Genomic DNA, 13,856 nt, shown 5'->3' on the forward strand with positions numbered 1-13,856 from the left:
GGGGCATACTAAGAAGCTCTAAGGGATCATTCCTGGAGGAGCTCAGGGGGCCATATGAGGCCATATGAACCTGGGCCTGCTGCATGCAAGGCAAGTGCCCTCCTCACTTGCAATGGCTCCAGCCCCAGAAAGTCTTCCAGCATCTGTTCTACCTTACTTGGAAAGTACCTGCTTGCTGTCTACACCCTGCAAAACCAACTCCATACAGCTAAGCCACAGGGGAGCCAGGTCAAGACTCCTCAAAAGGGCACCAAGCCCCTGCCCCCAAGATTAGAGAAGGGAAGGGAAGGACGACAGGAAATACTCACGGTTATTGATCACCAACCCCGGGAACGGTCTAGGAGAGAAAAAAACAAATAGGTAAGTCAACTGCTCTCCAAGGGGCTCCCCAGTTTTAGGTGACCCCAAAACCAAAATCCCCCGTAACTCATTGGCTACCACTATTTTCTAAGACTAAGACTATTTTCTTCTGTTGGGGAGAGGCGGGTCTCAGATTCTGGGTCAATAGGAGTGGGGGGCGTTCATGCTCAGGTCCAAGGAGGAGGTGATTTCGGGACTAGTAATGCCATGGATTCCTGCCTCCCCCTTCCTCCCCATGATGATTGAGGACTGTGACTCCACCTCGGATTTACCTGTAACTATCTGCAAGACACCTCCTTTCCTGGGAGGTGTCTTGGAAAGGTTAGATAAGGCCTTTGACCAGAGGGATTAGAGGAATTTGCCAGCATGGAGGTTGGAGAAAAGATGGCTGAAAGAAGTTAAGATGCAGGACAAGCTAAGAATGGCAAGATCTTAAATAGGTTTAAGGGATGTCCTTATGGCAGAAAAAGGTCCCTCCATATGTCCACCACCATCCAAGCACATCATAAGGGCTGTAACTCTACAGAGGACCACATGGTGCTGGAAACTTGCTCTCTAGAAGACCCGACTAAATTTTCATCGACCCTCCCACCATCTATCCTCCCTTCCTCACACCTAACACTGACAGAGAAGGCATGTGGATGTGGAGGCAGTACCCTGCTTGCTTGCCCACTCACAGCAGAACCAGGCACATTAGTCTGTTTGGGGGCCATACCTGGCAAGCTCAGAGAACCATATATTTATATGGTATGCTGAGGACTGAACCTAGGTAGCCATGTGCAAGGCTAATACCGTATCAATGTATTATTGTTCAGGCCCCAAGTTTTCTGTTATCAAACCAGAGAACTTAAGTTTGGAGGTTTACCAGACAAACACCCAAAACATTTTGTTCATCTAATTGTTTTGGGGTCATATCCAGCAGCCCTCCTAGGTTACTCCTGGCAGGCTTGAGGGACCATATGAAATGCTGGGGATCAACTTGGGTCAGCCACGGGGATTGAACCTGGGTCAGCAATGTGCAAGGCAAACAAATGCTTTGCCAGTTATGCTATGGCTCCTTTATTTTTGTTTTTAAGCCTCACGGGGTGACACTCAAGGACCACTCCTGGCAGGTTCAGGGAACTGTATGAGATAGTGGGGATGAAACCTGGGTACGTCATGTGCAAGGCAAGTTAAGTGCCCTGCCCACTGTACTATGACCACCCTCCCTGTGCCTGCATTAACTATCAACTCAGCTCTGCTGGGGCCCAGGATAGCTCTGAGGTGACAAGTCAGTGAGGGGACTTACCTAATGACTGTGAACTTGATGAACTCAGCAGAATCTAAGATCCTCCTCATGGAGCTGATCTCCAAGTAACTGGGGGCCTTGAAGGACACCCCGGGGGGCATGCCATCCACCACAACGCAGCCTGGGTTGATGGTAATTTTCCTGTAGGGCACCTTCACGGGGAAACCCATGCCAATTGCTTCACCTTGAGGAAAAGAAAAAAAAAAATGGGGGGGGGGGACTATGAATCACCCATCACACCAGAAAATGGTAAGAAAGCACACGGCAGACTCCACTGCTGACTAGGGTCTCGGACACTTTAAACAGACTTAAATACAAGCGTGTCCTTGATTAGCTGGGATATTAACCATCTCGTCGATTTTACTGTATTAGTTTGGGGGCCACACCCAATGCTCCTCAGGGAGCATTCAGGGTCAGCCACGGGCAAAACAAGTGAGTGCTCTACCTACCAGAGAGGGGCTCTGGCCTCTTTCTACATCCCGATAACTAAAGGCACTCACCGAATTTCCGACTGAAGAGATCATTGACCTGTTCTCTCAGCTGCCGGGCCTTCTCCACTTTAGACAGTCTTTCGTTATCGTCATCTGAGAAAGAATATTTGAAAAAATATTGTGTGTGTGGGGGTTCCCCCCCAAGCAGTATTCAGGGGCTGCAGGCTCAGGAAGAGGCCCCCCTCCCAAGTCTACAGCCATCATCACCCTGCAAAGGCTGTGCTCTATGGAATCATTCCTAGTTTCTCAAGCCACACTTGGTGACATTACTCAAGGCTTCCTCCCGGCTCCATACTCAGGAATCACTCCCGGTTGGGGATCAAACCCGGGTTGGTCACGAGCAAGGCAAGTGCCCTCCCTGCTTTAGTACAACTCTGGCCTCCTCTTCTGCGTTTCAGAGTTCTGCAGAACTCACTTTATGTTGGGGACTTATTTTGAAGTAATTTACGAATGACTTAAGTATTAAAATACAACACAGCTTTATCTTACTTCTGCCAATAGAGCTTCCTTTAAGCCTGTGCAGTTCATACTTGGGGATGTTGGCAGGTGTGGGGAGAGGAAGGGATGCCATGGGCAGCCTAAAAGGGCCCCCGAGGGGATAAGGGGCCGAGAGTTGGGGTGGGGTTGGGGGGGTAGAGAGAGGGAGGGAACAAACATACCTGGGATGGTCACCTGGATGATGTTCAGATCCTCGACGCCTGAGGCAGTAGTATTAACACTGGGCGAGGAGTTGATTTTCCCTTAAAAGAGAAATGGGACACTTAGCACCTGAAGAATCCTGAGACCTCCTCAGACCTCATGCTGGGGTACAGTCCCCCCCACTCCTGCTGTTGAGTTTTACTCTTGCACTCTTGGGCGCTCAGTCTGGGCACCAGCACACCATCTATTAACACCCGCACCCACTGTGGCCGGACCCCGTCTCCGAGTGGGCAGTGAGGACGAGGACACTCACTGGGAGGACTCTTGGAGGAGGAGGTACTCTCCTTGATCGCTGTCTCAAACATTTCAGGTCTGAAAATCGGAGGGAGAAAGGGTGTTATGGCCCAATGTAAGCCGTAGACACAGCACCAAGCTGGCAACTTTCTCAAAGTGGGCCTGGGCCCTCAGCAATGGGAAAGCAGAAATAACAATTAGGGTGCTCGAGTGACATGCTGACATTGTGACGGTGACCTTCACTCTGCCTGCGGCACCAGCATTACAGCCAGAAGTGGCAAGCTCAGCATGGCAGGACAGTAGCAGCCTCTGCTCTTGGCCAAAGAGACCTGATTTTTGGGTTTTGGGCCCTGCTGGGTGTGGTGACCATGCACTTTACTTCTTGGTGTCACATCACCAGTCGCAGCAGTGTTGTGGGCCATACTCAGTGGTACTCAGGGGGCATCCTCCTGGTTCTATGCTCAGGGGTCACTCCTGGGGGTTTTGGGGGACCTCGTGGGGTGCTGGGAATCAAGTCCAGGTCAGTCACATACAAGGCAAGAAGAGCTTGTGTATCGCTCCAGCCCCTATTCTAACTGAAATTAATATTTTTTATTCTTAAGTAGCTCTTAAGCAACAGAAAGAGGAAGAGGAGAAAAAGGAGGGAGAAAGGGAGAAGAGTGGGAGGGATATTTTTTGATCTCTGGGCCATGCCGTCCTCAAGGAGTGAAAGCCAAGGACCCCGACCAATATACCATGTCTCCTGCCCCTATTTGTAAATTACAATTATCCTCATCTATTTCAATTGTGCTGACTTCATAGATCTCATGGCAAAAAGGATCCTGTGAACTGGACAGAGACACCTTCTATAAAACTGAACCACTGTGTCTCTGGTCCATTAAAAACACAGCTGTAGGAGGAGAGGTAGACTTGGTAAGGCACCTGCCTGCATAGACTCCCCAAACACCACCAGCTATGCAGAGCTGCGAATAGTACACCCCAAAACATCAAGTGTGTGGACCCTTCCAGCCATGGAGAGGTTTTCTATCAGAAAGAATCACTTCTCTTGGTTCTATGGCACCTCTGACACAAAGAGAGCTTTAGGAGTCTCGCTGATTCTGGAAAGAGCCCACCTATTCCCTATCTTGGCTCCTCCTCACTTCTTTTTTGTTTTGTTTTTGTTTTTTGGCCCACACTCAGTGACTCTCAGAGGTTACTCCTAGCCATGCACTCAGAGATCGCTCCTGGCTTGGGGGACCATAGGGGATGACGGAGGATCGAAACATGGCCTGTCCTAGGCTAGCGCTCGTAAGGCAGATGCCCTCCTCACTTCTTGATGATGAACTTGATCTTGGCCTTGTTTCTGAGAATCTTCTCCAGCCGGGGGATGCCGAAGGTGGATGGGCGGCGGAAGGGTACACCCTCGGGCAGACCCTCCACGTAAAAGTCTTCTGGGAAGGACTCGAACAAGGCGAAGGGCACTTTCACAGCTTGTTTCAGGCCAAGCGCCTCACCTAGGAGACACACACAACCCCGCTATTCAGTGAGGACCAGCCCCTAAGCGAGGCACAGGCCACTGACCTGACCTTACCAGAGCAGACGCCCGGAGGGATCGGGTCCTGGGACTGTACATGGCTAGCACCTTGAACAGCCTACGGTAACATGGGGCCTCTGGGAGTTTCAAAGGAAACTTACCACATTTCTCATTGAATAGGTTTTCAACTTTCTGTTTCAGGTCTGTGATTTTGGCATTCCAGGCCTCTGTAGGTCAAACACAAGAGTCTGACTTTAGCGACAATTAAATCAGTGACAATCAGATGATGATAAAAAGTCTCAAACCCGCCCCACCTTGGAAACAAAAACTATGAAACATTAAGTGTCACCAACCTCAGTATAGAGGTGGAAACTGACAGAGGCCACATGGCTACAGGCATTCAGTGTGGCTCCGTTCAGACGGACACCACCAGCGTCACAAATCAAACGAATTCCTGTCTTAAAGTGGACAGAGAATGAAAGTCAGGTCCAGACTCACCGAAAGAAAACTCCCTTCCCCGAGGCTTGAACGGCACATTAGCACCGTTGGTCTGGGTGGGGGTGCGGACTGCTGAGGCCTGTGGGTTGCTGTTGTTTGGGCCTGGAAGGGAGAGAAGGGAGAGAAGTCAACATGGAGGCCACGCTGAAGGGGAGAGCTGGGCCCCGGGAGCAGCAGGGAGGGCGCTTGCTTTGCATGTGTTCAGCAGAAAGAGATTCCAACCTTCCAACTCCGGCCCCACACATGGTCTCGAGTCCCATAAAATGACGCTGAGCAGAGCTAAGAGTAAGCTCAGAGCTCTTGGGTGTAGCCACCAAGCAAAACCAAGTTCCAGAATACAGACACCCCAACTCTCTGTGGTTCTGAGTGGGAGACGGATCCCAGAGGAAAAGGAGTGATGGAGTGATGGAGGGTCAGAGCTTGTCTTGCATGCTGCCAACCTCGGTTTGAGCTCTGGTATCTCACGCATATGAAACTGCCACAAATGATTCAGGAGTGCAGAGCCAGAGTAACTGAACCCTGAGCACAAACCAAATTACTTGTGTGGCCCAAAAACTAAAACCAAAATGAACCCATGAGTGGCAGAGTGAGCTATTTCTCACTGGAAGTCCCTAAAAGTGTTTGAGCATCCCAGGCCACCTTCAGTTGCCAACCTCAGCCCCCAGGACATCCAGGCTCAAAGTCTATGCTTGTAATATTAACTTAAGAAGGTCAACAAGCTTTTTAAGAATTCTTTAAAGGGGGCCGGAGAGATATCACAGCAGTAGGATGTTTGCCTTGCAACCTAGGATGGACCTGGTTCAATTCCCGGCATCCCGTATGGTCCCCCGAGCCTGCCAGGGGCGATTTCTGCGTGCAGAGCCAGGAGTAAGTCCTGAGCATTGCCAAGTGTGGAGGAAAAGCCAAAAAAAAAAAAAAAATCTCTGAAGAACCACCATTGAAACATGGGTTCAGACAGCTCAACCATGCTGCCTGAAAAAGCCTGACCAAGCCTGTGAGGACATGGGGCAGTCAGAACCCCCACACTGCCCCAGCAGGCATGTGGAGCCATGACAAAATAAAAGCACCCAGAAATCCCTCTCCTGGCTCTACCTGTTTTCCAGAGCCTGGAGTCTCTCCAGCTTGCACTGTGAAAACAATAAGGAATGCCACTTTATGAGCACAACTCCAGCTAAGAAACAAACTCCAGCTAAATGCAGAGGTGGGGGCTGGGAGGAGGATGGCAGTGAGGCACTGACATTCTGGTGCTGGCTATGGGGAAGCTCCTTTAACCTCATTAAGCATTGTCAAGTCAGAGAGCCTGAACAATTGCCCTGCCACTGTGCTATCGCTCCGGCCTTCAATGTACTTTTTTTTTTTTTTTTTTTTTTTTTTAATATTTTGAGAGCCATACCCTGCAGCGCTTGGGGGTTACTCGTGGCTCTCTGCTCAGAAATCGCTCCTGGTAGGCATGGGAAACCATATAGGATGATGGGGTTCGAACCAATGCCGGTCCTGGGCCGGACGCTTGCAAGGCAAACACCCTACCGCTGTACTATTTCTCTGGCCCCTCAATGTACAATGAATGCCTCCTGGTACTAGACTTCTGACAGCCACTGGGCTGCACATTCTTTGTTATTCAAGCAAGATCAATTCTCATAGATTTATTCATTTAGCTATCTCTGGCTTGGGGATCATCCCTGGTGGTGTTCAGGGGTTACTCCTGGCTCTGCTCTTAGGAATTACTCCTGATAGGGCTTAGGGAACCATATGAGGTACCAGGGATCAAATAAGTGCAAGGCAAAGGCCATAATTGCTTAACTCATTCTCTCTCCGACTCCTATTTTTGTTTTTGGGAGTCACATCCAGCAGTACTCAGGATTCACTCTCAGTGGGCTGAGGGGATAAGGGACACTCAGGGTGGAATGGAACCCAGATTGGCTTTGTGCCTGGTCACAGGAGAAATGTCCTATCCACCACACTATTACTTTGACCCCTGTTGTCTTGTATCACTCATCTGCAAGGAAAAACCTGGAGACCTGGGCCTCACCTTCCACTGTGACTTCAATCTCGGGAACTTTGGAATTGCTTCCAGGGCTGCGCGGTCTCTTAGGGGACTGCAATGCTGTGAAGCAAGCACATAGTTACTTTTGTGTAACTCGGGCCAAACAACACAGGAGAAAATGCTTCATAAAGCACAGTAGCGAAATTCATCAAGATTGGCTCTTTTCAAAGAAGCCTGAAGAATTAAACGAGTAGTGGAATGCTCCACATTTGAGTGGCAACAAAGCTGTGAAATACAAATGAAGATTGCAAACATGAAACCCAAGGAAAGGTTAAAAAGAAATTATAGGGGCCGGAGAGATAGCATGGAGGTAAGGCGTTTGCCTTTCATGCAGGAAGTCATCGGTTCGAATCCCGGCGTCCCATATGGTCCCCCGTGCCTGCCAGGAGCAATTCTGAGCCTGGAGCCAGGAATAACCCCTGAGCACTGCCAGGTGTGACCCAAAAAGCACACACACACAAAAAATTATAGTAAACAGAAGAGGCCCATTACACAAACCAACATCAAAGGAAAAAAAAGAAACAAACGGAAAGACTCAGACACTGGCCACTGTGGGGATGGCATAAGTGACAGTGAGGAAGATCCTAGTATGTGAACTATGAATCAGAGGCACACGCGGTCTTCTCACCTTTTGTGTTGATTTTACCGGCCATTCCAGGGGGCAAGTAGGACACAACTAGTTCAGGTCTAGAGAGGAAAAAGAAACATCAGAATCAGCAGAGCACAGAGCCTCCTGGGTGGCCCTGCACACGGTTGGGTAGCAGGTTCCAGCCTTGTCACTATATGGTCCTTCGTCCCTGGTGGGGCCTGAGCAGAAGCCCCTGGCTTCCAGGCACTGCAGCGAAGACTCCCACCTCCAATCACAAAGACCTTCCCAGAATCACCTTGAACCTAAACACTAACTTCTGTTTGGGGACCATACCCATCAGGGCTTGGGGGTTTACTCCTGCTCAGTACTCACTCCTAACAGTATTTGGGGGACCATATCAGGTCTGTCTTTCCAGATATCACAACACTAATTTTTAAGAGTGTGGACTAAGAAATACTGCTTTCACTTCACAAAATTAATCTACTGATCAGTACAGAATAAATGTCTTCATGAAAACCAGTGAGGGGCCAGAGAGATAATTCAATGGTAGCTCACTTCACATGCCAAAGTTCTAAAATTAAAAAGGCCCTAATTCCCTGGTTTAAAGGCCTTATTTACCTTTTCCAAGACCCCTCCCAGGAATGGGTCCACATTCCTTTAACCATATAACTTGGGGTTACACTGAACACTGAACCAGGGCAATGCCAGGTCTACGATGGGGAGGGCAAACTTCCTTTGTGCTCGGTGTCAGCTCCAGAGAAACCCCAACCTAGTGGGTCCCACTCAGAGCTGAGCGCATGGGAACAGAACTTACTTTTTAACAACAAACTTGATTTTGTTACTCCCACGAACAATCCTTTCGAGCCTTGGGATGCCAAACCAGGTCGGGCTCCGGAAGGGAATCCCTTCCGGCAGGCCTTCTACATACAGGAACTCGGGGTTCGACTCAAACACAGGGTACGGGACCTTCACTGCCTCTGTTAGTCCAAGAGCTTGAGCTGCCAAGTATAAGAGGATGTGAATTTGTAAACAGTGGAATTTCTCATTCTTTCAGTGCATTCTAGGAAATATACACTTAGTATTTATTTTTTTGGTTGGGGCCAAAACTGATAGTGCTTAGGGCTTAATCCAGGCTCTACACCAAAAGACCACTTATGACTGTACTCAGGGGACCAAAAGGGGTGCTAGGAGTTGTACCCAGGTTGGTCACATATGAGGCAAATGCCTGCCAAGCTGTCCTACCCATTGTTACCTCCAGCACCAACATTGCATATTTATTTTGTTTTGGGGTCACACCCAGCAGCGCTCAGGGGTTACTCCTGGCTCTATGCTCAGAAATTGCTCCTGGCAGGCTCGGGGGACCATATGGGACACCGGGATTCAACCACCGTCCTTCTGCATGAAAGGCAAATGCCTTACCTCTATGCTATCTCTCCGGCCCCAACATTTCATATTTAAACGATGTTAGAGTGGCAAATATTGTTTGCATAGGCCCACCAAAATATGGGAGACATGGAAAGGAAAAGCCTTGGTCTAAATACAAGGATACCCTACCCCTGAAGTTTTCTGGCATAAGACCAATTCTAGGCTCCAGGCAAACTAGTTTATTCAATCCAAGTCATTGTCTGTAGTGCCAATAGAGTTTTATTTTCCACGTAGTCTCTATTGTTGGCATCAGATTTCTGTATTAAAGATCCTGGAATCTGCACATCCTACATTGAAGTCAGGCTGGTGTGGAGTATCTTCTATTTTCACCTCACAATTAAGGGGCAATACAGAAAGACTTGTCCCATAAGCAGGTCATTGTTGTTGTTAAGTCTTCTCAGTGTTAAGGAAAGTCTCTTTTGAGTAGGTTGATGTCAGAGCAGCGGTAGGGTCTTCCCTGGTAGGGGATTGCCTCCAGGTGATGTTATAGACAACCTTGGATGTTTTGGAGATGTCTTCCCTAGATCAGGGGTGGATGGAGAATGTCCATTCTTCTGAGGCCTGTGCCAGGTCTTTTTGTCAATGTTCAGGGTGTAAGGTTCCATTGCACTATAAGATTTGTGTGTTCCCATCTCTATTAGATAAGAACTTATTTGTATGTATAGTACTTTCCTGTTTTAATGTGCCTATGCAAACAAGAAATAAAGCCACGTGGCATATCAGAGTATATGGGGGCGTTAAGAACACATCCAACAATACCCATGACTTGGTTCAAACATAAGCATTAAATTGAGGGACTCTATCACCAAATTCCCTATTGAACAGTTCACAAAGAAAGAAAAGATAAAAAGGGGAGAATTATCACTGTATAAGAAAATATTCAGCAAGAGTTATAGCCGTCAAAGAAAACACACATAAAATGCTGAAAAGACATACGTGTCCTTTTTATACCTTTTGGAATAATTGGGGTGGGGTGTTAAATCCAGGGCACCACTTAGTCTGTGAGTTAAAACTCTACAGTACGTAAGTTATAAAAGGGTAAATGTGGAGTAATGATGATAGGGGGTGAGACAGTTAAAGAGAAAAATGATTTTTGTAGGTGTGTGCGAAAGGGCAGAGTACAAAATGGACATTCTGCATACATAAAAACATAATTCAATGATAGTGAGTACTATTAATGGATCTTGTAAAAATACAGACTGGTAAGTGATTACCAGTGACAGCTTCAAGAAGCTGGGAGGCTGGAAGTTCAGGGCCGCCACCCAGACCCTCCCTAAGGAGCCGAGTGGGGAATGGGGGAAAGCCTAGGGTACCTTCAAGCTCTGAGAAAGGACTCACCTTGCTGGCTTGCCCAGGCCATGTGGCCCGGGAAAGCCCTGGAGATTTGGAGCAAGGCGGTAGAGGAGTGCTGGGGTCACCCAAGTCCCGCCCCTCACCCCCCAGGCCTGGTTAAGAAGGTCTCTGGCATGGTGGAGGCCTGCTGAACCCCATGCTGCTAGAGACTCCCGGCTCCCAGGAAGGAAAGAGATCCTTCAAGAAGCTGGGAGGCCGGAAGTTCAGGGCCCCCACCCAGCCCCTCCCTAAGGAGTTGAGTGGGGAATGGGGGAAAGCTTTTAATTTAATTTTTTAAATAAATTTATTTTTTTGTTTTTTGTTTTTTTGTTTTTGGGCCACACCCGGCGGTGCTCAGGAGTTACTCCTGGCTATCTGCTCAAAAATAGCTCCTGGCAGGCACGGGGGACCATATTGGACGCCGGGATTCGAACCAAGCACCTTAGGTCCCGGATTGGCTGCTTGCAAGGCAAAAGCCGCTGTGCTATCTCTCCGGCCCCAAATACATTTATTTTTTGGTTTTTTTTTTTTTTTTTTTTTTTGGTTTTTGGGCCACACCCGGTAACGCTCAGGGGTTACTCCTGGCTATGCGCTCAGAAGTCGCTCCTGGCTTGGGGGACCATATGGGACGCCGGGGGATCGAACCGCGGTCTGTCTCCTAGGCTAGCGCAGGTAAGGCAGGCACCTTACCTCCAGCGCCACCGCCCGGCCCTATTTTTTGGTTTTTGGTTCACACCCAGCAGTGCTCAGGGGTTACTCCTGGCTCTACACTCAGAAATCGCTCCTGGCAGACTCAGGGAATCATATGGGACGCCGGGATTCCAACCACCGTCCCTCAGCATGCAAGGCAAATGCACTACCTCCATGCTATCTCTCCCCCCCCTTTTAAGAACATTATCTTTTTTATTTATACTGAGATACACAATCAATGAATTTTTTTTTTTTTTTTTGGTTTTTGGGCCACACCCAGTGGTGCTCAGAAATAGCTCCTGGCAGGCACGGGGGACCATATGGGACACCGGGATTCGAACCAACCACCTTTGGTCCTGGATCGGCTGCTTGCAAGGCAAACACTGCTGTGCTATCTCTCCGGGCCCACGATCAATGAATTTTACTTACCAAATTTCAAATTAAAAATCTCTTCTACTTGTTTCCGCAGTTTGGTGATTCTGACATTCCAATCTTCTTTGACTACAAAGCAAGGACATATCTGATTAATAAGGTTTCAGAAAGGGCTGGAGCAATGGCACAGAACGGAGGGTGCTCACTTTCTACATGGCAGACCCGGGTTTGATCTCTAGCTTCCCAGGGCTCCCCTGTGCCCCACCAGAAGTGATTCTTGAATACAGAACCAGGAGTAAATAAATCCCTGAGCACTGTTGCGCATAGCCCAAGAATCAAACCAGAACCAAAAAAATCTGTAATGGAAACTGGAAGAGGCAAAGGGGATGAAGAGAGAAAGGCTGGATAGAAGTGTCAAGACTGCTGCAGACAGGGGCTGGAGCGATAGCACAGAGGTAGATAGGGCATTTGCCTTGCACACAGCAAACCCAGGACGAATGGTGGTTTGAATTCTGGCATCCCATCTGGTACCCAGAGCTTGCCAGGAGCGATTTCTGAACACAGACCCAGCAGTAACCCCTAGCATACTGGGTGTGACCCAAAAAAACCAAAACCAAAAAAAGACTGGGGGCTGGAGCGATAGGACGTTTGCCTTGCAAGCGGCTGACCAGGACAGACCTCACCAGAAGCGATTTTTTTGGTTTGTATTTTGGATCACACACAGCAACGCTCAGTGGTTACTCCTGGCTCTTTGCTCAGAAATTGCTCCAGGCAGGCTCGGGGGACCATATGCGATGCCAAGATTTGAACCACTGTTGTCCTGCATGCAAGGCAAATGCCCTATCTCCATGCTATCTCTCTGGATCCCAGGAGCGATTTCTGAGTGCATAGCCAGGAGTAACCCCTGAGAAACACTGGGTGTGGCCCAAAAACAAAAACAAATCAAACAAAAAAGACTGCTGCAGAGAGGCAGCAGGAAAGAAACATCCTGGCCCAACGGCCCTTGGAGCACCAAGAGAGCAGAGGCTGTAGTAACCCAACAGCTACCATGAGGCCCACACTGCCTCATTCTTTAGACTCCGTGAGTGGACTGTTGCCAAATGAGCAACCCAAACAAGTCTGTCTCAAAATTAACTCCGTGTACTTATCTTTTGAGCCCTGGAGACATGTTCCGACATGCCCAGCTGGGTGCTGAGTCTCAGCTACATGCAGACAGGAGGTTGCCTATGCGCCTGCATTCTGTCCAGCAACCACTGATCCCTGGAAGACTCACACCAAAGTGCTCCCAGACCTTGGACTGGGGACAGGTTACTTCCTGGGTCACCTCCAGTCTTCGAGTCATCCCTAATACTTGCATAAACTGAATGCACAAGGAGGAGACTGGGTTGATTTGTCGTTCAATCTGTTGGTTGGTTTTGGGTTTTATTTTGTTTTTGGGTCACACATGAAGGTGCTCAGGGTTACTCCTCGCTCTGTGCCCAGAAATCAACCTCGGCAGGCACAGGGGACCATATGGGATGACAGGATTCGAACTGCTGTCCATCCTATGTTCATTGCGTGCAAGGCAAACACCTTACCACTATGCTTTTGCTCTGGCCCTGGGGTTTATTTTTGTTTTGTTTTTGGGCTACAATTAGTAGTGATCAGGAATTACTCACGTTGTACTTAGGGACCTTATGGGATGCCAAATATCAAACTGGGCTTGACGAAGTGCAAGGCTAACGGTCTCCCCACCCCTGTAGTATGGCTCCAGCCCTTGCTATTCACCTGAAAGTGAAGCCTGGAATATTCCCTATTGGTGGCACCACTAAGCAGCTCTCAGGCCATGATGAACACCACCATGATCATGCACCCTATTTACAGGGGCTGGCCTCTACCAGTATCCTAGGTACTCTTAATTGGGTTTGGAGCCATAACTGGTAGGCTCGGGGACAGTATGTAATGCCAGGCATGGAACCTAGGTTGGTCACATGCAAATCAAGTGCACCCAACACTGATATTTTTAGAGGGCAAATAACATTTCTTTTAGGGGAGGTCTTCACATCAAGGTTCCACTTGCAGTGAAATTCAGTCCACTGGGGTAGATAGCTCGATGCTCAGACCAGAGCCACCAGAACTGCCTCAACAACAGACGAAGCTTAGGCCCTTTGACCTATCACCTGGATCCACAAACACCAGCTTATGCATAAAGGTTCATCCTTGGGAGCTAGAGATCTGGTACAGGGCCTAAGGCACTTGTGTAGCTGAGCCTGGTGAGATTCCCCATTGCAGACAAATATCCCTCGAGTACCGTGAGAATAAATCCCAAGCACGGTGCCCCA

General features: G+C 48.7%; 1 protein-coding gene across 12 annotated transcripts in view; it reads right to left on the reverse strand.

Annotated features, from left to right (window-relative positions):
• The window catches only part of GTF2I (general transcription factor IIi), an 82,574-nt gene that overhangs the window by 3,755 nt on the left and 64,963 nt on the right, over window positions 1–13,856 (reverse strand). For all 12 annotated transcript variants that reach the window (XM_049789504.1, XM_049789503.1, XM_049789502.1 and 9 more), the window contains 12 exons: window positions 11,593–11,664; window positions 8,531–8,714; window positions 7,756–7,814; window positions 7,113–7,187; window positions 5,084–5,185; window positions 4,747–4,812; window positions 4,382–4,565; window positions 3,092–3,150; window positions 2,799–2,879; window positions 2,149–2,232; window positions 1,649–1,832; window positions 309–337 (listed from right to left, as the gene is read on the reverse strand). In XM_049789504.1, the coding sequence (XP_049645461.1) occupies window positions 309–337; window positions 1,649–1,832; window positions 2,149–2,232; window positions 2,799–2,879; window positions 3,092–3,150; window positions 4,382–4,565; window positions 4,747–4,812; window positions 5,084–5,185; window positions 7,113–7,187; window positions 7,756–7,814; window positions 8,531–8,714; window positions 11,593–11,664 (1,179 nt within the window). The remainder of the gene's footprint in view (window positions 1–308; window positions 338–1,648; window positions 1,833–2,148; window positions 2,233–2,798; window positions 2,880–3,091; window positions 3,151–4,381; window positions 4,566–4,746; window positions 4,813–5,083; window positions 5,186–7,112; window positions 7,188–7,755; window positions 7,815–8,530; window positions 8,715–11,592; window positions 11,665–13,856) is intronic.

Source organism: Suncus etruscus, chromosome 15 (genome assembly GCF_024139225.1).
Source record: "Suncus etruscus isolate mSunEtr1 chromosome 15, mSunEtr1.pri.cur, whole genome shotgun sequence".
Lineage (NCBI taxonomy): Eukaryota > Metazoa > Chordata > Mammalia > Eulipotyphla > Soricidae > Suncus > Suncus etruscus.